The 24,455-nt window shown below is 38.6% G+C and overlaps 1 protein-coding gene across 1 annotated transcript in view; it reads right to left on the minus strand.

Moving 5' to 3' along the window:
• Positions 1-23,608, minus strand: part of MYO1C (myosin IC) — a 1,794,562-nt gene extending 1,770,954 nt beyond the window's left edge. The window contains exon 1 of the mRNA XM_044054342.1: positions 23,337-23,608. Within this exon, the coding sequence (XP_043910277.1) occupies positions 23,337-23,435 (99 nt within the window). The 5' untranslated portion in view covers positions 23,436-23,608. The remainder of the gene's footprint in view (positions 1-23,336) is intronic.
• Between the last annotated feature and the right edge of the window lie 847 nt (positions 23,609-24,455).

Here is a 24,455-nt window from a genome sequence, read left to right on the forward strand (position 1 = left end):
ACCCTGCATCTAACATCTCAGAATTCAAGGATTCCAACCCTACTAACCTTATCAAATTCTAAGATCAGGTTTCAAAATTCATTCATGTTAGCAATCTCTTATGACACTAACACATCAGGTAGCTTTTCAAAAGCCTGCTATGCCCATTTAAATAGAATTAACAAAATATAATGGGAAATTCAGAAATAAACTTCCTTGGTAGTCCTCGATCATAAACAAACTTTGCAGTAAAAGAAATAAAAATCCTTACATTATACAGCAAATAAAAAACCCTCATGTCAAGAACAGTATCAAAAATGTGACTAAAAACCTGAAAAATCTAGTCTACAAAAGCAGCCTATACAATGTAGCTTAGCGTCTGAAGCTAAGAAAAATTATAAATCCTTCTTCAGCTATGTGACAAAACTAAGGCATAGCACCAAATATTGTCCTGAATTTACTAAAAATGGTATTAAGTAATTGGACCTAATAGACATTGCCATTATACTAGCAAACAAATGCAGTGCTAATTTTATCCAGTACAGCTCTTTCCAAAGTTCACACATCCCTGAATCCCTTAAACCCCCTATTATAACAAAGCAACATGCACTGAAGATGCTTTCTAAGACCAAAAATACTTCTTTCATAGGGTCTAATAATACACCCAGTTGTTTAATAAACCATGCTAAGCATGTCCTGCCAAAGCAACCCCGCAGATTGTTTAACCTAAGTTTAGCTACAGATTTTGTCCCTGACATTTGGCACACTGCAATGGTGATGCCACTCCACAAGGGAAACTTTACCACTGGCCCTGCGAATTATAGACCCTTCAGCCTGATGAGTACCATCTGCAAAGCCTCGGAGTGTATTATAACTAAATTTATAAACTGTGATATCAAAAATCTCATTAGACTCAACCTGCAGCAGTCTGGCTTTATCAAGGGAAGAGGCTCTCTAATAAATCTGGTTAATTTCTTTGAGATGGTTACACATGCTGTTAGAGGTCATGCTTTTCACATGGCATATCCTGAGCTGACCAAGGTATTTGACACTACTCAATAATGGTATTGTAAGTAAGTTTAACACTTTAAAATAGATCCCTATGTGGTAAGGTATCTAGCAAACTGGATGCAAAACAGAACCCACAGAGTGCAAATGGCAGGTACAGATCAGAAAGGATGATGGTAACCAGCGTTACCCCTCATGGGTCAGTGTTGGGACCCCTCCCTTTTGGCATTTACTTTTCTGATATCCAGACTGGAAACCAATACATCTGCCTAACTAAGTTTGCAGATGTCTGTAAACTTGGAGTTAATGTCAATCCCCCCCCCCACATGACACCCAAACACTTTAGCAGGAATATAGCACATATAAATAAGTGGTGTAGTGAAAATGGGCTGAAATTAGATCCAAAAAAGAGCAATACTGTCACATTTGGTAGACAATCCCCAGTAAACAGCATAGACAATACCTAACTTTAAAATGAAAATACTGTTAGGGACCTTGGATCATGGACTTATAATTCACCCACTTTCAATCATCATTTGACAATAGCTGTCAGAAAATCCTTTTACTTATTGCAGTTAATTGTCAAGGGAATATCATCTAGATCTAAAGAAATCGTTATTCTCTTACATTCAGCATTGATTAGGCCAATTATTGAGTATAGTGCCCCCCTTAGAGGTGTACCTCACAAGACATATCAAACAACTAGAAAACCCACAGGGGTTCCTATCAAAGAAGGTTAAATAAAAGATGAAAGGCTTAAAGATCCTGAGTTACCTAGAGGCACTGCTCTTTTATTTAGCATCTTGCAGACTCTTGAAGGGAGATCTATACCACACCATGCCTTGCCTTCTGTGCCATTAGAGATCTAGTTGCCTTGGATCTTTTGTATCTCTACAGATCTAATAGTTCCACAGATACCAGAATTAAAGGCCTACATCTTCACCAGATTATAAATAAATGTGATGGACATAGATTCATCAGGCAACAATCCCACCCTCCATCCCAGAACAGACTTCCTCTGCAGTGCTATATACAATCATTCTTCCAACAAGACCTAGATGATTGGATGGGCACCCACAAATTCATCCTGGGCTTGACTGGCCTAGCCCTCCTAGAGAAATGGGGAATGGCCTAAAAGTGCTTACTGGCAAGGTGTAAATGGTCATGAGTCTCAATTGCCTTGAAATTCCTATGAATCCTATGAACAGCAATGTCAAGGCAGAAAGGGAATTTTACAAGTCATATTAGATCATTTACAAGTAAATGAATGCTAGAAAAAGCACAACTGGAATACCTGAATGTTCAAAAAGAGGTGTTACAAGTAGAAAACAAAAACGTTATTTCATTGTTTTTAGATCCATGGTAAGACCCCATGCAGAGTATTTCATGCAGTTTCAATGACATCACCTTCACAAAACTGATCCCATAGTTTGAGTTCTGGAGACCTATGTCAACAGTGAACTGTCCTTTGATCACCACTTATCCATTGTTGTAAGGAAGTCCTTTTTCATTTCACAGCCTATATCTAAGGGTACTGAGTCGAAATCCAAGGATAAAATTGTTCCACTGTATTCAGCACTCATTTGGCCAATCATGAAGTATAATGCCCTTTTCGTATTTATTTATTTATTTATTTATTTGACATTTGTTGACCAGGTTAGTCAGACTGAGCAAAAGCCCTTTTTCAGCAGAGGCCCAGGGAGAAAAGCTCCACAATTAGTACAAACAAGTAGTATAACACATCCAAAAGTGTATAATCTAATCATATAACTAGTATAACAATTAAAGTGTACACAGAAATATTATAAACAAATCCAAAGTGGAAACATTTGTACATCATAAGTTATTTACAGACGTATACCCCAGCACTTTGAGTGGTATAATATCAGAGACAAGAGTCTGACAGTAAAACCAAATCCAGGATGTAGTCATTAGTACATCAAAAGTTATATACAAGCATATACCACTACACTTCAAGTGGTACAGTAGCAAATATTTGTGCCTAACAGTATCAGAAGTATTAGCAGGAGCTCAAAATGAGAGAAAAATTCATACAGTACTAGGAAAGGAGGAATAAGTGGTCAGGTGACTAGACACCAGAGAGTAGAAGATGAAGTTATTGTAAGTCTAGTAGGAGTAGGGGGTGGGAATTCAAGGCAATAAGTGGACATGAGAGGAAGAAGAGAAGGATAGATGAGAGGAAGGAACTGAGGGAAGTAGGAGATTGTTATGGTGGGTGGGTAACAAAGCCAAGTACTGTATAGAAGGTTTTTGAGGGCAGTCTTAAATCTCTGTGGGTGAGTAATATTTCTGATGTGTAGTAGAAGTTTATTCCAGACTTGGGCAGGACAGTACCTGTACATGTTTTGCCCAGTTTTGCCTTTAGGTTTGTAGAGACTGAGGAAGTTTTGTTCAGAACTTCGAAGAGGTCTAGGGGGTATAGTTGGAGACTAACGAGGCCAGGTCAGGGCAAGAGGAAGGCTGGTACAGAATAGAATGTATGAGCTGAAACTGAATGAGAAGTTGCTGGGGAAATTCTAACCAGATTAGGCTTTTGAGGGCAAGACTGTGGTGGGATTGGTAGGTTTGACCTGCTGTGAATCTAGCAACTTTGTTATAAGTAGATTCTAGTTTATGCAGGAGAGAGGATTGTAGGTTTGTGATGATTTGAGAGCCATTGAAGAGTCTTGGAAGGAGGTAAGCATGGGATAGAGAATCTTGGGAGCTAATGGTGAGAAATTTTTTATTACGACACAGAAGTTCAAGTTTTTGGTGTCTGTTTAATGTTGTAGGTGATATGTAGATCAGATTTCAGTTGATCATCTATGATGACTCCCCAGAAGCTTGGTGTGAGACTCGACTGAGATAAGTGTACTGTTTAGGGAAGAGATAGAGAAGGAGATAGAGAAGAAAGATTTGAGATGGTTCAACGTTTTGGGGGTGAAAAGCAGGAGTTTGTTTTTTTTTGGGGGGGGGTAAAGAATCAGCTGCCCTCAGCTTTACCTTTCCAAACATTTATCACATCTGGAATGACCACAATGCTTTCTTTTTTAGAAAAAAAAATCAAGGCTCTAAATCATAAAAACTATAAGGCAATCTTAAAGACTGTCCCTCTTCTCAGTATCGTACAAGATACTGAGAAGCAGCTTTTGACTTGCATATAGACCTTCTACAGACCCTATTCTGTCAGACCTATTACACATTCAGTAAGTCCAATGTATCATAAATACATGCTCAATGGATAGGTTTGTAGCACAGAAAATACCACTTCTGTGGAACCGTCTTCCACTCCACATAAAGTACTTCTCTTATTTTATTCAAATGTAATTTGGATGAATGGATGAAAGACTGCAGATTCACTGGATGTTTAGCACCCCTTTCCCTTATTGATAGAGGAAATGCAAATGTCTCAACATATTAATGTTTGGCCTACCTCTGGGCTAGTCGTATGTAATATACAAGGGCTAAAAATTACCACAGGAATCTAAGGTTAGGTTTCTTAAGATTCTCACAGATCAATAGCCTAGTAAGAACCTAGATACCATCTAGCAGGTCTGCTGCCCTGCTGACACAGTAATTTCTCTCATCTAATCCTAGTGTAGCACCTCACATTATCTCCATGATGGAGGTCTCTCTTTTTTTGGGGCAGTTCTTCAGGTGGAGACTGCACCTATTACCAAACTAATGGGAGGCAAGAGCTCACCACTAGGTTGCTTTCATTCGCAGGTAGCATCATTTTTTTTTTCTTGATTACCTCAGGTTCTTCGGTGCACAGAATACAAAAAAAACACCATCCTGAGTGACAGCTCCATGACCCCAGTGCTGTCTTCCAACATGTGGTATTCGTGCAATAAGAAGTTAATTAAGGCTGGAATTGATTTTTTAGCAAATTACATTAAACCATTCAACATCAACAAATTAATCCAAGAAAATTATTAGAACATCACATTCTATAATGAAATAAAAAATACTCTAAACTCGTTTCAGTAAACTTGAACCAAGTTTAAGTGCTTTTGTTCACAAAAACAAATAATGAATTTCATCAGACAAAAATGTACTCATTAGATATAAATTAACTGAAACCACATGATTAAAACTAACCAATGTCTGTTTATTAATATAAATGTCCCATTTAATACAAAAAAACATAGTTAATCACCCCATTCAGTCACAGTTTTCTCAGGGCATTAAAATTAAATTGCCATATCAACTCACATCTCATTAGTAATGAATCTATATTACCCCCTCTCAAATAACTGTTTATGTTTTCTAACACAAAAAATTATGTTTAGGCGGTGCAGGGGTGCAGCAGTTAATGCTGTTGCCTCACAGCAAGAGGTTCTCCGGTTCGATTCTTGGCTGGGGTGCCTTCTTTGTGGAGTTTGCATCTTCTCCCTGTGTTCGCATGGGTTTCCTCTGGGTACTCCGGTTTCCTCCCACATTCTAAAGACATGCTTCTGGAGCATTTCTCCCCGGGCCTCCGCTGAAAACAGGATCTGTGGAACCTAGTCGGACTTTCCCGGTCAACAAATGTTAAATAAATAAATAAATAAATGTTTATAAAGAGCATTTTTGCCATGTTACCCTACTGGTGTACGAAGACTGAACACTCAAGCTTCAATTACCCAAGGTTCAACCCCTCAATAGAAAATCACTGTTGGTTCTGCCAGAGTGATGCCCTTTTGGGGGGTAATTACTTCCTTCTCAGAGTTGGTGTAACTATGGAGTTGGGATATATAAGTTCAGGGTGTGCAGTGGAGGGTGCAGGGGGCTTGCTCCCCTGAAAAAGCACTTAAAGTGTGTTTATCTGATATTTTTTTCAGGGAGTGGAGTTCAGGGATTCTGATCCTTAGCAGGCTGTATTTCAGCCACTCATAGTGGAAGCTTTTCGTCGTCCTTATCTTTAATACTCGTCATATTCAGTGATTTTCTCTTTGTGCTATATAGCGTTTTTTTCCTATATAAAAGCTCTTACAAGCTGTGCACTCTGCATGATATACCACATTTTTGGTATCACATAGGTTCATAGGTGTGTACTAGACTGATGGCCCTGAAGTCTTTACAAGCCTAGCCCATAGGATTACCCTGGCATTGTACCACCCAACCTTAGTTCCCAGTGCATCTGTCAAGTAGAGCCACTGGAGTGATCCCCTGGGTGATTTTTTTATTTCCCATCCACTATCAAGATTTCTCTTGAAATAGCATGGGCAGTCTCTGGGTTATGAACCTGTCCCTCCAACTTGTTCTGTTGTTTGTGGTAATGAGGGTGAGGTCTCTGGAGCGTGTAATGTGGAGGGATTGGGATTTCTTTAGATGTAGCATTTCTAACAGAGCTGGGTCAGACATGGCTTTGTACGTCAAGCAGAGATAGCCTCTAAGTGCGCGATATAGAGAGAGAAGTTTCAGTTTTTTTTGAGTCTCATATAGGACCATAGTGTTTAAGGCCTAAGATCCTCTTTGTGAGTCATTGACCTCTTTCTTCCTGGATGCAAAACCCTAGTAATGACATGTGCCACACAGGACTTTCTCACCACAGTGGCATGGTGTGTGGGTGAAGTGAGGTTGCTGTCTGTGTGTGTTCCCAGATCCAGATCTCTTATGTCCTTCTGTGTGTTCAGTGGACATGTGTGGGTAATTCATGAACCGGGTTTTTTCCCAAAGGATGACGGACATTTTTTTTTGGCATTGAGCTTAAGGCCATGGTTCTGACACCAGTCATTGGTCTCAGTGAGGCCTTTCTGTAGGATGTCATCACTTGGGGAGTAAATTATGGCTCCCAACTTGCAATCATCTGCAAACTTGTCAGCCAGAGTCCCTTTATGTTGGCCTGGACTTCAGAGAAGTAGATACCAAACAGGAGAGGACCCAGTACCAAACCCAGTGGGACTCCACTGCACTTGGACTGGTGGACTGTCTGACTTGGAGTCAGCTATCTCACACTGAGGGGTTCTGAGAGCCAGTGCAGCACCCCACCTACGTGACATGGGGTTGATGCCTAGCTTAGTAAGTTTTTTATGATTCCTGGAGTGGGGAATGGTGAGCCAAGGCCCTGGCCAGAAGGTAGGCTGTTTGAACCACCTTGCCTTCATCCACAGCTCTGGTGACTGACTCAAAGAAGTCAACCAGGTTGAGCAGGCATAATCTACCCTTCACAAAACCAAACTGTGTGGGATCCAGAGTTTGGAGGTTCCCCTATATCTTTGTTTATTAGGTCCCTGATGATGCGGTCCATAGCTTTGCACATCAGACTTGTCAGGCTAATGGAGTGATAGTTCCCAGGGTCTGTAGTCACTCCTCCTTTGTGGAGAAGGATGACTGTAGCAGTGCGCCACTCTGTAGGAACAAAGCCTGAGGTGAGGTGTGATTGAACAGGGCACACAGGAGAGGTGCCAGTTCACTCTGTAGTTCATGTAGAACAATGCCAGGGATATTGTCAGGTCCCATAAAAGCTGTATTCTTGGCCTTGGACAGTGCTGTTTTAACCTGTGCTAAATAATCAGCCCTTGCAAGTCTTGAACCCAGGACCCTGCACCCCATAGCCACAGCAATTTACCACTAAACCATCTGAGCTGTATAAATTAGTATTAGGCTAACTCTCATTGTGGGCCATTCCAAACCCAGCCAATTACCCCATGTGAGAATCAAACCCTGCACTTTGCATCTGTAAGGTGAACACCTTAACCACTATGCCAACTGCCAGAAATATGAATTAACAGTTCACATTCCCCTCAACGTTCAAGACAAAAAGCAAAATTCAAGATAACTAAATGAATGAAGGGCCACAGAAAAATCAATGCAATTCCTTAGTAAAACTCAGTTCTGCACTCCCAAATCAACCAATGACTGTTCAATACGGCAACAATATTTCTAAACTGTTCAGATAGCAGTCAGATATTGCCATGTTGAAACAAATGTGCAATAGTTTATGTAGAAAACTTCATCCTGTTAATCAAATGTAGTTGCAGCACTACTGAAGACTTCTAAACCAAGTAAAAATAGCTATAAGAATCACAGGCAAGCCACGCAACTAAGCCACACAGGACTCCCTTTTCATATTCAGTAAGCTCTAGCAAATGGAAGGCACACTACACAACCATGCAATTGCATTCTCATTTTAAAACTCATGCAGCATGCTCTGCCTACCATGTACAATAATGTTCTTCCCCAAGAAATGAAGATGTAAGCTGGAAGGAACATGGGGATTGCATCATACAGTTGAAGGTCATACCACTGGGTTCAATATGGTTTAAGACACCAATACTGTTAAGGGGCATGCCTATTAAGCACATTCTTACTTGCACAGTAAAAGCACTTTAAGACACATCCAGAGCAAGAACATGCTTGGCTGTTAATCACTCCATTACTCTCAACATTCAAAAAGCAAATTAAAAAAATCTCCATCAGAACCTGGTTATGTATAACTATTACTTACTGCAACAGTAGTGCCTTTAAATATGTTGACTGTGTTTTGACTGATTGCATTAAACTTACACTGCATACACCCCAAACTTGAAAAGGTGCCATGCTTTTTATTTGTGTTGTTCCCATTCAGTTTGTTCTTATCACCTTTCCCCAAAATACCCTTGATATTGGTTGACCTTTTGCACACAGATCTGGATGCAATTCCTACCACTTTACCTAGGGCCACATTACCCCTCAAAACATTCCAGTGCTTCTTAATAATTCATTTAACTGTTTACTGTTTGTAGTAAATTCGATAATGACATTACTTAAGATACAGTCATCAAAATTAATCTTGAAACCTGATTACTGGAATATTCTTATATTATACAGTAGTGTTAAACTTTATACCTTGTCATGTTTTACCCAGGCCTACCCATTAAAATGACAATCTCACACACACACACACACACACACACACACACACACACACACACACACACACACACACACACACACACACATATAATATCGACGTTAAAACATTGAAAACACTGTATTCAGCACACTAATATGCATGCTCCAGGAAACAGCTTATCTACATTTTAAAAAACAATCAAAAACATCATGCCTTTGCAGGGCAAAGAGCCCCCACACACACTCCCATACCCCCTGCTAATTATATATACTAACTCTGAAATCCCACAAATATGGGGTAAAGGCAAATTTCCCAACCCCAGGAATTATGTGATCTCGCACACCTGTTGATTAGCTGCTTAGTTGATCAAAGTCGAAGTCAAAGTAAACTTTTTTGTCAATCAGATTTACACAGCAGTGCAAGCTGAACAAAATCCCAATGCTTTGGTCCCTATGCCTGTGCAAGACATAATCAACACACAGTCTGAATGACTGTAAGACTAACGTATCTACAGTAATAATTCAAATATTAACAACACAATAAATTACCACAATTGGACAGGAAGACATTAGACGATATTATACTAGTAGGTACTGCAAAGATTATGACTTCACATTGTGATTGATTAGAATATTATACTTCATCAGTTGTAGTACGATATATTCTGATGTTCATTGCACATGTATGGAGTGGTGACTCACTCCTGACTATTGCACACTCAGGAAGTAATAGCATAAGAAATCAAGCTAACTGTACCAGTTATCGAAGCAGTTTGCCAGAGTGACAGCAAATGGCATACTGATCTGATTATTCACTGTCATGCCTGGCATTCAAGTTCAGCAAACTTGTGGATACAGGGAAGAAGCTCTTGTTCAGACTAGATGTTTTGCAGTGTAAGCTGCAATACCTCCTTCCCAAGGAAAGTGGAAGTACGTGCCATGTGCAGGGTGAGTGGGGTTGTCAATTATCTTCATAGGCCTTCTGACACACCAAGTCTCATGTAGATCATCCAAGGATGGGAGCTAGGAACCAATGGCTTTTTCCACTGTCCTCACTACCCTCAGGAGAGCCTTGCGGTCACATGCTTTACAGTTACCATACCAAACTATGATGTTATTTGACAGGATGCTCTCAGTGGTTCCCTTGTAGAAGGCTTTGAGGATGGACTCAGACAGGTTTGTCTTCCTCAGTTTCCATAGGAAGTGCAGACGTTGTTGTGCCTTCTTCACTGTGTGGCTAATATGAATTGGCCAGGATAGGTCATCTGAGATGTGCACCCCCAGAAACTTGGTGTCTTTGACTCTTTCCACTGCCACCCCCTTAATTTCCAGAGGTTGATATATCTCCTGAGTCTTCCTGAATCCACTATTAACTCTTTGGTCTTGCTTACATTTAAGGCCAGATTGTTGCTGTTGCACCGGCCTATCAGATATTCCACTTCATCCCTGTAGACTGTTTCCTCACCATTTTGTGACAAGACCTATGACAGTGATATCATCCGCAAACTTGATGATTTTGTTGGATTCATGCTTGGCCATGCAGTTGTGCATCAACAAGGTGAACAGCAGAAGAATCAGGACACAGCCCTGAGGGACACCCATGCTCAGTGTAATACTGATTGAACTGTTATTTCCCACACATACTTTTTGGGGTCTGTTGATGAAAAAGTCCAGTATCCAGTTACATAGAGGGGGGTGATGATGCCCAGCTGGATCAGCTTCGATATCAAATGCTGTGGGAGGACAGTGTTAAAGGAGGAACTAAAACTGATGAGCAACATTCTGGCATAGCAAATCTTATTCTCTAGATGTGTCAAGGATTCATGAAGTGTTACAGCTATTGCATCAGCCATGCAGCAGTTAGATCTATAAGCAAACTGTAATGTATCCAGTGTTACAGATAGGGTTGAAGAGATATGGTTCTTGATCAACTGCTCAAAACACTTCATTACTGTTGATGTAAGAGCAACTGGCCAGTAATCATTTAGGCTTGTCGGTTGGGATTTCTTGGGTAAAGGAATGATTGTCGTATTTTTGAATCAAATGGGTAGAATGGCTAGTTTCAGGGATGTGTTAAATATATCTGTTAGTACAATGGACATTTGGGTAGCACAGTCTCTTAGAACCCTTCCCATAATATTACCAGGACCAGCTGCTTTTCTTAGGTTTACTCCCCACAGGGTCTTCAGAACATCAGATGTTCTTAGACATAGCACCTCCTCACCCTGTTTGACAGGGAGCTTATTTGGCACAGTGTTATTGTCCACATCAAATCTGCTGAAGTAGGTGTTTAGTTTGTTCAGAAATTCTGTGTTGTAATCACATGGGGAGGATGCAGGCCTGTAGTCGGTTATGGCTTGTATGCCTTGTACGTCTGGAGTCCCATTGGTCAGAGAAGTGTCCTTGAATTTTACATCCATAGATATTCTTAGTCTCCTTTATACCTCTACTTAGATTTGCTATGGCCTGTTTTAGGGCATCCTTGTCTTTTGATTTAAAAGCAGCATTTTGTAACTTTAGGAGCTCATATACTTCAAAGATAGTCAGGGATTCTGATTAGCATGTATGGTGATACATCTGATGACTGTTACATCATCACCACATTTTGAAAATATAGGCCATTACAGATTCCATATACTCCTCCAGGTCAATATGGTGGTTCTTTACAGCTGCCTCTCTAAACACTGACCAGTTCGTACATTTCAAGCAGTCCTATATTGTCTCTCTAAACACTGACCAGTTCGTATATGTCAAGCAGTCCTGTATTGCCAAGACTGCTCCTTCAGGCCATAGCCTTACTTGTTTGGTTGTAGGTTTGCCCCTTTTCAGAAGAGGTGTGTATGCAGGAAGCAGCATGATGGCCAGATGGTCTGAGCTGCCCAGATGTGGATAAGGTACTGCATTGTTTTACATTTGTGTGCACCTTATCCAGAGTGTTCTACCCCCTTGTTGCAAAGTTCACATGTTGATGGTAATGGGGTAGTATGGATTTCAAGTCAGCTTGATTGAAATCACCTGCAATTATATGAGCACACTCAGGGTTCTTATTCTGGAGGTCATTTATCGAATGATACAGAATGTTTAATGCCATGTTGGTATTAGCACTAGGGGGAGATGTAAACAGCTGTTATGCTCACTCCATTGAATTTCTTAGACAAATAGAAGGATCTGCATTTTAGTGACATGAACTCAATGTTTTCTGAGCAGTGACAGGCGATTATTTCACAGTTTGTACACCACCTGTTGTTGACATACACACAAACACCCCCTCCACGAGATTTACCAGAGAGAAACTGATTTCTGTCAGCATGAAATAATGACATTCCCTCCACATATATTGTACTATCATTTATATTGGAGTTCAGCCACATTTTAGTGAACACAAGTAAACAACTATTTCTCACCTTAGATTGTGTGGAAAAATCCATCCTTAAGTAGTCCACATTGCTCTCCAATGAGCATACATTTGCCAACAGCATGGAAAAGAAGTGCAGGCCTGTGCAGATTTCTTTTCAGTTTGGCCTTAATTCCTACTCTAGAGCCTCTCTTTCTTGATCATTCAATTTTTTTCTTTTAATATGCTTCCCATGTCCAATTGTCAACTGGTTAGACAGGTTTGACAGGTTTCTGCAGTTTCTACCATGTTCCAGTAAGAGTCCAAGCTGCAGGAGTTCCTGGAGTGTGTTTGAGTTTACAGGCCTCTCTGCTAGCAGTTCATCAAGCATGCAACACAGCGAGAGATGAGATTGGATTTCCAGAAGATTCTTAGCATTGTAGTTAATCATACCTTCATTTCTTGCCCTGAAATCTGTTTTTTTTTCTGTTATTTCTGATGAAAAACAACACAAATGGTGCACTTTTCTTTACTGATCCAAAGCATCTGCTGCCACACAAGGCACTGTATTATTTTTTTCTTAGTTCATCATATAGACTAAGGAGCTGTGGGGCTGTCGACCTAACATACAATCAACCATTGTCCCAGCATCCCTATATATATATATATATATATATATATATATATATATATATATATATATACACACACACACACACACACACACACACACACACACACACACACACACACACACACACACACACACACACACACACACACATATATGGATCCCTATCAGTTGATCAAGTTTTTAGAAACTTGAAATTCATATCGGTGAGATGACATGATCAAATTTCTGAAAACTCAAAGCTTTTGAATGGAGATCGCGGTACAGTAAGGATTGGGAAATGTACCATTTTCCTCAATGTAGTGTGAGCTCAGAGTTGGTATATACAATTTGCAGCAGGTGGGGGGATGCAGCGGGGCTTGCCCCCTGCAAAAATGTAAAAAAAGATACATTCTTGTGGGGTTTTTTAAATGTTTGAGTTTTTGGAAATTTGATCATATCATCTTGCCGATATGAATTTCGAGTTTCCAAAAACTCGATCAACTGACATAGATCCATATATATATATATATATATATATATATACACACACATATATATGGGTCTACTTTAGGACCTTGAAAGCTTAATAGCTCAAATGCATATGGATCGAACCATATGCATCGAACCATTAAACAATCGAAGTCCTAAAAAACAAAAATTACACAAAATAAAAGAGTTTAAAATAGTGTAGGCAGGGGGGCAAGTCCCCCTGCACCCCCCACACCCCCTGCTAGTTAATTATACCAACTACAAGATCGCACTACATTGAAGTAAATTGAAATCTCCACCTATGGAGATTTCTATTTACATTTTTGATGTTTTGCGCTTTCGGTGTACTCGTGTCAGGAATATCGTATTCGATATTCTCAGACTTTGAGCACATAAAGTAGACCCTACATATATATGTATAGCTTTACTGGAAAAACTAGGAGATACCATGCTCACCATATAACTTTAAAATATTGTTCTTAATTCAGAATAGAGTTCAGATAAACACCTATGAGAATTGGATGCAGTCATTGAATGAAAAAGATAGCCACTGATGACTCATATAGTACTAATATGCTTCCTCCTTCTTGAAACTCACCAATACTCCAGCACCCAGTTCCATACACCAGCTGCTATGTACTATGCTGTTAAAATCTATACATTTATCATGTTATAAATAGAACAGTTACAATGACCCATCTTTACTTTCCAGTCATACTTTTCCCATCAATCTTATTATATATAAACTTTTTATTCAGTATCCAGACAATCCAATTACAACAGAAAAAAACTCAAAGAACTGGATTCATTAAGTAAAGTACATAGCCTTGATCCATGATAATGTGGATGGCGCTTCCTCCAACTGTTGTATAAATGCTCTATCATCTTATAGACACTCCATTGCCCAGTCTGCTGCTATAGGAAACAACACTGAAAGTCCAAACCTTAGTCCCCTTCAGCACTTTGTACAGGTAATAATCCTTTCCTATGAGTAATCATCTTTTACAGAATTAGCCATCTTGACGGCATAGAGGAATAAAGTCCTGAATGCAGCCCAGGTGATCCAGATTTGATTAGCAGCTTGGGCAACTGATCGTGCAGGTGGTTTCAATGCCAGTTTTGCCTGCTGCTTTGACAGTATGAAGCAAAGTACCACAAAGCACAGAAAGCAGGAGCTGGTCTGCGAGGGGTCTGTACTGTAGCTTCCCATGCCAGTGACAGTAGCTCCAATATCTTGAATGCAAAGGAGCACCCATGTTTGGACTAGTGGAGCACAAGGTAAGCCCTGCAGTGGTGCAAGTGTGTATGTCACCACCTGGGATAGGGTTACAGAAATAACTGAAAAGGCTTTTGATTGAGGAGATGTGGGTGGGAGCACACATGCCCCTGGACGATGTTCGCCCCATATCCTGGTGACTCTGTAGGTCATACCTCTCAACTTTTTAGTTCAGGAATTATGACCAAAAGCCAAAAATAATGGAGGGGGGGGGGTGCAAAAGGACAAAATTGTGGACAGATGTTAAATATTGTTCTTCTAAACTAGTATAACAAGTTTTGCATTAGCATGCATTTTCTGAAGGATATGAAGTCTGAAACTCGTATGTCTGTCATTATTTAGTGACAGGAGTACTCATTAATTTGTCAGGAAAACCAAGCATTTTCCAAGGAACAGGTCAAAAATATGATGCAAAGTATCTGTATATTCTTCAAAATTCAGGACAGTTAAGCGATATGTGTGGGGTGATTCCACATTGCCAAGGAATGAATGGGCCCATGCATGACTGAGAGGTTTGATGGTTAATGGGCATGGGGAGAAAAGGATACAAAAAAAGAAATAATCTCTACCAGAGAAGTCAAGTCATTTTATTCTTACTAAGTGCCTTACTACTAAATCACAGTGACTAATACATCTTAAGTTTCATACATACATACAGGAATTAATCATACATTTACAGCTTAATACAATAATACCCTGTAGGTCACAAACAGCTCAAGAATTCTTCCCATGCAAGAAGGTACCTCCAGAGCATATAATACTCAGCCATATATACGTAATCACTTCAAACTTGCACATTGCACTCATCATTTTCAGATATTTCCTCATAATGCCAGACATCCATCTCATGCCAATACTCCCCCACCACCAAAAAAGGAAAAAAGAAAATGCTAGATCTATTCACTGGCATAACCAACAGCAGACAATGCATAAACCAGGAAATGGGTTCAGTTTTCTGTTTTCTAGAAGGATAACTGCATCTCCTCCCGTATATAATGACAAGCAGTTATCCTTTTATTTTCTTGGATCTCAACCCATCCTCTTGGATGGGAAGATATGCTTCCCACATCATAGTGGGTCCTGGCTAATATGCCTCTTTGTATGTTGCACATGCTTCCATGAACCTACTCTGGAAGGCTATCATGGAAGTAGTTTGATGAGCCAAACACATGCCAAAAATCATTCTCAAACATTGCTGTTTCTCCTCCAAGAGATTTCAGCATAGGATGGCCCTAGTTCATCTCCCCAAGGACAGTCACCTGTGCTGTTGTCAGGGTTTTCTCACTTTACATGCTGCCCATGTCACTAATCAAACACAGGTCACCTGTGTGGTAGTCAGGGTTTTATTACTTTACATGCTGCCCATGTCACTAATCAAACACAGGTCACCTGTGCTGTAGTCAGGGTTTTCTCACTTTACATGCTGTCCATGTCACTAATCAAACACAGATCACCTGTGCTGTAGTCAGGGTTTTATCACTTTACAAAATCACAGCCAACAGCAAAGCCAGCAAAATAATCCAAGAAATGACAGTAGATTCAGTTCCACAATAAAATGTATTACTTGTTTTAGCGCCTCTGCCACAGCCTTCAAAGAGTACAAAATTACAAAAAACACATTCTCCTATTTATACATCACCAACAATCATTTAATTAATTAATCAATCAATTAAACAAATACTTTAAAATTTAAAGCAAACTTCTCCAGTTAACTTTTGTATTCAAGCCTCTTGGTGTTAGTGTATCAAACTTCAATATAAATACAGTTTCGTTATACAATAAAACATTTTTAATTAATCTTTCATCCCCCTTCCTGATGGAACACTTCTTCCAGAATTGTAGCTTGTAATACATTAGCATCATTATTATGTTTTTCCCTTAATGAGATGTTATAGGGCTTTCCAGTCTCCCCTTCTTAATATCTCTAATGTGTTCCTGCAACCTAATTCTAAATTTCCTCTTAGTTTCCCCAATATAGAAAAGGTTGCAGGGACAACTCAGACAATAAATTACACCTGCTGTGTCGCATGTAAAGTGATTGTGTGGTCTAAATATTTTCCCATTAATCCTAGAGAAACTTGATTTAATATGAGAACATATATTACAATTATCACAGGGTACAGCACCTAAAGATACTAGGGAAATAGAAGGACTAACTACTGGTGCAATAAAATAAGCTTTAACCAGTTTATCCCCCAAATTCTGTCCTCTCTTATAAGACACATAGGGTAAATCAGAAATAATCCTATGTAACAATTCATCTTTATGTAAAAATTTCCAATAATGCTTTATTAGTTCCAAATGCTGGTGCTTAAAATGTTGCAAGTAGTCACAAAAAAACATTTTATCTTTCTCAACCGGAGAGTTAATATTGCTAACACTAATGTGTCTTTTTCTACTATTAATATTATATTTATTAAGGTTATGCTGTATTAATTTATCAATAGACCCATGAATTAAGTTCTCACTATATCCTCTCTGTAAGAACATAAATAAAGTTTGACCAATTTGCTTTTGTAAATCTAACTTATTATTACAAAGCCTAGAAAATATAATCATGTCCCCATAAGGTAAAGATTGAATAGTATGAATTGGACGGCAACTAGTACCAAATAAGTATTGGTTGCCATCCTCAAATTTTCAACGAATTGTAGTTTCAATAGAGCCCTCTTTCATTCCAGATAGATGAATATCCAAGAAATTAACCTCTGTGCCACAGTGTAAACCATCAAATTTAATATTGTAAACATTATCATTTAATTCTGAAAAAAAATATCGGTACTGCATCTAATCCTCCATCACAAACAAAAATCAAATCATCAATGTATCTAAAATATTATAAAACATGTTGTTGTACAAATTCATTTTTATATATATAATCCAGCTCAAACCTAGCCATAAAGAGATTTGCATACATGGGGGCAAATGGTGCCCCATGGCTGTACCTCTTAACTGATGGTAGATAACTTCATCAAAAATAAAATAGTTATGAAGCAAACAGAAGTGAGTTAATTCAATAATATAATGAGAACTCGGACTATCATCTAAAAAATATTGCAAGGCTCGTATTCCATCACTATGTCTAATATTGGTATATAGACTACATACATCCATGCTTATTCAAAACATATTCTGATTCCAATGGATGTCCGAAATTTTGTCAATAAAATCAAATGTGTCATTGATATAAGGATCCAGTCTCTCAACATGAGGTAATAGATAACTATGTATCAAAATTCCAATATTGTGTAAAAAATTATTTACAGCAGACACAATAGGATGCCCCCGGGGTGGGGGGGTTAGCATTATCTTTATGCAACTTCGGAAGACAGTAAAAAGTGGCTAAATTGCATTTATCTAAATTAAATTTAGTATCCAAGTCCTTCTTAGAAAAATAACCCAAGCGTACTCCCTTTTCAATCCGTACAGAAAAATCTTGCATGGCATTCAAATATGTAGTAATCTCACACGTTTCATAAGTTAAATTACCACTTAAATGTTGCATACACATGCTATAGTACTGTGTATAATGAAGCACCACTATTTTGTTGCCTTTATCAGAAGGCTTAATATTTAAATCATTCCTAGTTGCAAGATTCCTAAGAGCAAGCCATTCATTCTTAGTCATATTATATTGAAAGGAAGTATGACTATGCTCCTCAACAAGTTCCTGTATAGAAAAGTTGAGCATTTCTGAAAAATGTCTAACAGTGCTATTAACATAAGCTGCCCATGTCAGTAATCAAACACAGGTCACCTGTGCTGTTGTCAGGGTTTCATCACTTTACATGCTGTCCATGTCACTAATCAAACACAGGTCACCTGTGCTGTAGTCAGGGTTTTATCACTTTACATGCTGCCCATGTAAGTAATCAAACACAGGTCACTTGTGCTGTAATCAGGGTTTTATCACTTTACATGCTGCCCATGTCAGTAATCAAACACAGGTCACCTGTGCTGTAGTCAGGTTTTATCACTTTACATGCTGCCCATGTCAGTAATCAAACACAGGTCACCTGTGCGGTAGTCAGGGTTTTATCACTTTACATGCTGCCCATGTCAGTAATCAAACACAGGTCACCTGTGTTGTAATTAGGGTTTTATCACTTTACATGCTGCCCATGTCAGTAATCAAACACAGGTCACCTGTGCGGTAGTCAGGGTTTTATCACTTTACATGCTGCCCATGTCAGTAATCAAACACAGGTTACCTGTGTGGTAGTCAGGGTTTTATCACTTTACATGCTGCCCATGTCACTAATCAAACACAGGTCACCTGTGCTGTATTCAGGGTTTTATCACTTTACATCCTGCCCTTGTCACTAATCAAACACAGGTCACCTGTGCGGTAGTCAGGGTTTTATCACTTTATATGCTGCGCATGTCAGTAATCAAACACAGGTCACCTGTGCGGAAGTCAGGGTTTTATCACTCTAAATCAGCAGAGCTGCTGCAAATATACTATTTTAACTGAATCACTCTCACTGCTGTGATCTTACTACTTTACTTATTATACTTACATGAACAATCTGAGGGCCTTAAAACTACAGCCACTCAAAATGTGTTTGTAACTATTTAATCTTAAATGTTTTCAGTGCAAAAGATGCAGCTCTTGATCTCGTTTAGTGAACACTGTCACTAAATAATATACATTTTTAAATAACTATTCTACAATTACAGTACGTTAACAATCATGCAAACAGAATTCAGCAATATTTGTCTCATCTGAACTATCATATGACAGTTCTAATTATAGACATTTTAACAGTCTTCTAAGCACATCTAACAGTATTGACAACTGCATCAATACATATTCCCAACACAAGTTCCCTAGAATTCTTATTGTATTGAAGTACAGTACCAATGTTTATTTTCAGACTCAGATGGGCATGAAATATCTTGATGTTTACATTACATGAACCATACAAAAGGTTAAAATACGATGCATACACAGAAACCCTCATCTGGAATTTCAATACTTTAATTAACACGTTACATAAACAGTCAGGGGGCCATTACATAGCTAGTTGGTCTTAAATACTTTGAATATAAAAGAATGCAAATCATTGCTCCTTATTAGTGAACTCTGACTGGTCATCAAACTATGTATTTCTCTAAAGAATATAGCATATTATAACACAAAAATGATTAAAACTTGAAATAGAATTTGCACACAAACCCTTGTAGTGACAGTTACAGTCAATAAATAAGAATTAGAGGACCATTACACACACACAAACACACACACACACACACACACACACACACACACACACACACACACACACACGTATAGAAGCATAACTAATGTGGGCTGAAGATGTCGGCCACCCTGGGTACGAGGTGCCAGGGAAGTCCAATCAGCAATTGCCGATCAGGTGTTAGTACAGTACTGTTATTCATAAATGAATGCCAATACTGCATTTGTAGTCAGGGATGAGATTATCAGTGGTCCATATGGGGTAGACTGCAGAACCAGCATTCAGAAATGATTGCTGATACTATGTTTGCAGTAAGGCTCAAGTGCTTAATTGCTCATTGTGCATTGTATTTAGACTGCAGCAAGCTACTTATTACATTCTAGCAAGTGATTTGCTACTGTTTAATCTATTTTTCTGTCTTCAAGTGAGAGTTGAGGTGGATACTGATCATGGAACAGCACAGAGTGCTAGAAAATCTAACTGCAGCTGTATACATACATGAGAAGGTGTTGAGGTAACCCTATCAAATATGCTTTTATTCAACAGGGTTTACTGCCAACTTTTTTGATTGAAAGCATTCATGTACGAGTGTAGAAAATGTAGAAGCTAGGAATATCTTTGTTGTGTGCACTGTGCCTATGTGAAGGGAAGTGGGGTTTTGTGGTAATGTCACAGCTTTTGGAAATGCTACAAGCTTTAGCATTAAGTGTAGGAGTGTGTGTGCTATGAAAGACAATAGATTTAGTGTTTTTTTTGTGCATGTGTGTGCGTGTGCATGTGTGTGTGTGTGTGTGTGTGTGTGTGTGTGTGTGTGTGTGTGTGTGTGTGTGTGTGTGTGTGTGTGTGTGTGTGTCTGTGTGTTGTATGTAAAATTTGTGTGAGTCTCTTGCATAGGGGTACTGTTAGGAAAAAGGTTTTTGGTAAGGTCATGTGTAGGGCTGGAGTTATGGGCAGTTGCAGGTTAGGATTAAGGTTAGCACATGAATAAGGTGGTACAAAAACACCGATAATATTGGTTCTTCATTTCACATTGGCTGCCCACAGCAGTAAATCTCATGGAGTTCCTGAATGACAGAAATAAACTAGGGAAAGGCAATGGATGTGACTTTTTTATGACAATGGAAAAATACTGGATGCCATATCTTATGTAAAAATAATTAATAAAGTCTGCAACTGTATACATAAGCCATTATATATTACATTATACCTGAACAATGGACTCCTTGAATGCTATCAAGCAAAAATATGGTAAAATAATAACAATCACAATAATTTGGGGGCAGAGACGTAGAACCAGTATATGGTTGCCAGGATTAGTAATGGGATTTTAATTGACATTGATGAAAAAAAAGAGATAAAAACATGTTACAGGTGACAAAAAGTAATGTGACAGGACAGAGGAAAGGGTTGAGAGAATGCAAACAGGTGCTGAAAAACTAAAGGGAAAGGACGACTGTCAGATTTAGGGATATTAAGATAAAAGCAAAACTAGTTATATAGTAGAATGCATGAAAGGAGACACTGGCAGCAGACACAGAGTTTGGTTTCTGTGTTTCAGTTATAGGAACCAATAGTGATGCTGAGCTCCAATTGATTTTGAGTTCTTCTGGACACATCTTTACACAAAGGCTGTTAAACAAGGAGAACATTATAGGGGAAAAAACTACAACATCAGCAGCTCCCAAACATTGGAACCAAACAAAATAATGGAAAATGCGAAAATAGAACAGTCCGACTACCACGGCCAGGAACATAAACTTTAATAAAAAAACTAATAAAAACAATTGGATAAGCACTTATGAGTTAAAAATGAACTCTTCATCAGATCAGATTATGTAAGAAGCCAGATCAGGAAATGTTACAGGATCACAACTTAAATTCCTGTCAGGGTATGCCAAGTAAAAAGGTAAGAGAGAAAGAGACCGAAAAGCAGGAGAAAATGGAAACGAGAGAAGTCATGCTTACTTAATACTTATCTTTGAGCTTGTTTTTATTTATTTATTTATATTTGTTTACTAGGGTAGTGCACTGAGCTCTATGGACCATATGGAGGCATAGCCTGGGTGAATAGGATCACATATGAAATTAACATTTATTTACAGATAATAAGGATATGCTAAAAAATATACATATATTTACAAATACAAAAGTATGCTAACATAATTCATTCAGTAATCCAAGAAGCAGTTTATGACGTCTAGACGCAGACAGAAAATTGGAATCATGTTTAGTAAAGATTTTGATAAAGTGTAGCTATCAAGAGAGAGAGAGAGGTTGTATAAACTAAAGGGGTAGTAATATGGCACATTATAGGAAAAGGACTGAAGTGGTTAGAAGCTACAGGAAGGGGTTAAGAAAAGGGGGGGGTGGAGGTAGAGGAGTAGGCTTATCATTACATGCCTTAATTTTTACTGAATAAAAAATATTAACTCAAAATATAATTAGTACCAACAAAAAAAAACAGCAGGGACTGTCCATTTAATAAAAGTAAAGTAAATAAAAGGGATGGACAACCCCATGTCCTCTCACCCAGCTTCAAGCATCTCAAAATATTTAACAGCAAACATGACTTTGGATGAGTTTTGCAGACAACACTGGCAGAAGTGAAGGCTAAAATTGTAACTAAGACTTGTGTTGTGTAGCCATTTACCCAAGTTTTTATTATTGCTTATTTTATTATAAATAAATCACTGTTTACATTTTATTTCAAAGGAAAATTGTAGCTTGTTTTGTTTCATAAATAAAGCTATGGCTCAGACTTCACTAATTTTGTATACTCTAAGTGGACTGACTTACAGGAGGGCCTCTGATACTTCTCTAGGCCTCATATCACTGGAACTCCTCCTTTATAAAAGATATCAGGATTTGCACCTTGTATGTTTCACCTTTGCTGTGTAACTACAGTTGCTGTCAGGATGTTTAAATACTGGATGGATGCTACAGTGGAAGTTCTGAGAAAACACAATGTTACATATGAAAACTGGTTTTAAAGAGCATGTAAACCCAGTATGTATCACACTGTACTTGCTATAATGTAGGCAGGTATGACACATTAGTTTCTATGGTTAATATTACATGGGCATTTGTTATTATAGTGTGTTTGAACATTAAATTCATGTTATTGACAGAAGTGCTACATTTAGCCAAGGACAAGTATTTTGCATGATGTTCTACTAAGTATATTCCTCAAATTCAGAAAACAAAAATAATGTGATTGTGCTTATGTTCTCAAAACAATGCATAATAAGGTGAGTAGAAAGCAAATCAGTTGTCAAATTTACTCTGATGTCTGGGATGATCAGCCGTCGGTAATATCACTCTTTGAAAAGCGGTTAACTGCAACGAAACAGCAAAACTGCCATACAAAATGTGCAATGAAAGCGAGAACTATTACTACATTCAAAAGTCAGGTATGCAGCCATGAGGGGATAATCTCACATAAAGAATATAATCAATAATGCAGGCATTGGTATTCATGTTTTCTTAGTTCCATTATGATTTTATTAGTTTAATTTACTTCATCAGGATTTTCGTCAACCTTTCTTGCAAATTCTGTTCAAACACAGCAAGGAAAAAAAAAAGAAAACACAGAAAGGTAAAAAGTGTCAGACAACTTACATTTCTGCTGTTGCCACAGCAGCTGCATTCTGCATTTTGACCTGATAAGCGAATAATCTCCCCTGTAGGGATACGTTCTACAATCAGTTCCATCCTCATCAGTCTAGGGTTGCTGGGGGCCCGTTCAGTCCTTCAGATATTCCTTATCCTATGACTTCTTAACTTTTCTCCTTGGGGATGCTGACTAAGGGGAACTCTCTCTGAGTAAGTAGCTTTCTGCTCTAGTGTCTGCAGTAGATGAGCCAGAACTGTGTCATTGTGTGTGTATGTCCTGTTCTAATAAAATAAGGCAAGAACTAGAATACAATTGGCTCTCAAGTGCTGATTTCCAGGGCATGTTTTTGTTTTACTTTTGCACTCGATTCCTTTCCAAAGACATTTTAATTTATGTTCCTGTTCCTTTTTCTGAGTTCCAATTTCACTCTGTGCCTTCTTGCAGTTTCCTCAGGGACAAGGCATCTGACTGCCATGAAGAGATGGAGAGGAGTGTGTGTGTGTGTGTGTGTGTGTGTGTGTGTGTGTGTGTGTGTGTGTGTGTGTGTGTGTACGTGCGTGTATCTTGGTCACTATGCCATGTATCACTTTGCATGAAAGTAAGTTTTGTGACAGAACATTGAATATGGAGTGTACAAATTAATAGATTACATTTTCAGTACTATTTCTAACTTTTAGGTTCTTACTCTCCACCAAGTGACCTAACGACTACACCTAACTCAGGACAAGTCGATAATCTCCTGGTCAAAATATGGTCACTGCCCCAGTTCTGCCCAGACCATTAGGTCCTGATTTTTGATGGCTGTAGTAGTAGTATCTCTGAATTAATCTTTCCAAGTGCATCATCCCTCTTCAAGATGAAGGCCTAGAGAAATCTGGTTAGTTGTTTACCACATAAGTACTGGTGTTTATATGGATCCAAGTAAGATATGGAGAGCTGTGGTGAATCAATGAGTGCTCATGGTGTAGAATTTGACTGAGAACTACATTTCTTCTTCTGAATTTTGATTGCATGTCCAGGTATGCAATAAAGTTACCTTCAGCATTTGATTTCTTTTCAGAACTCGTGGGCTCAGTCCAGTCTGCCTCCTATTTACAGGTAATATTGCACCTTTATTCCCCATA

This window comes from Protopterus annectens, chromosome 13.part0, assembly GCF_019279795.1.
Source record: "Protopterus annectens isolate FY-2018-M chromosome 13.part0, PAN1.0, whole genome shotgun sequence".
Taxonomy (NCBI): Eukaryota; Metazoa; Chordata; order Ceratodontiformes; family Protopteridae; genus Protopterus; species Protopterus annectens.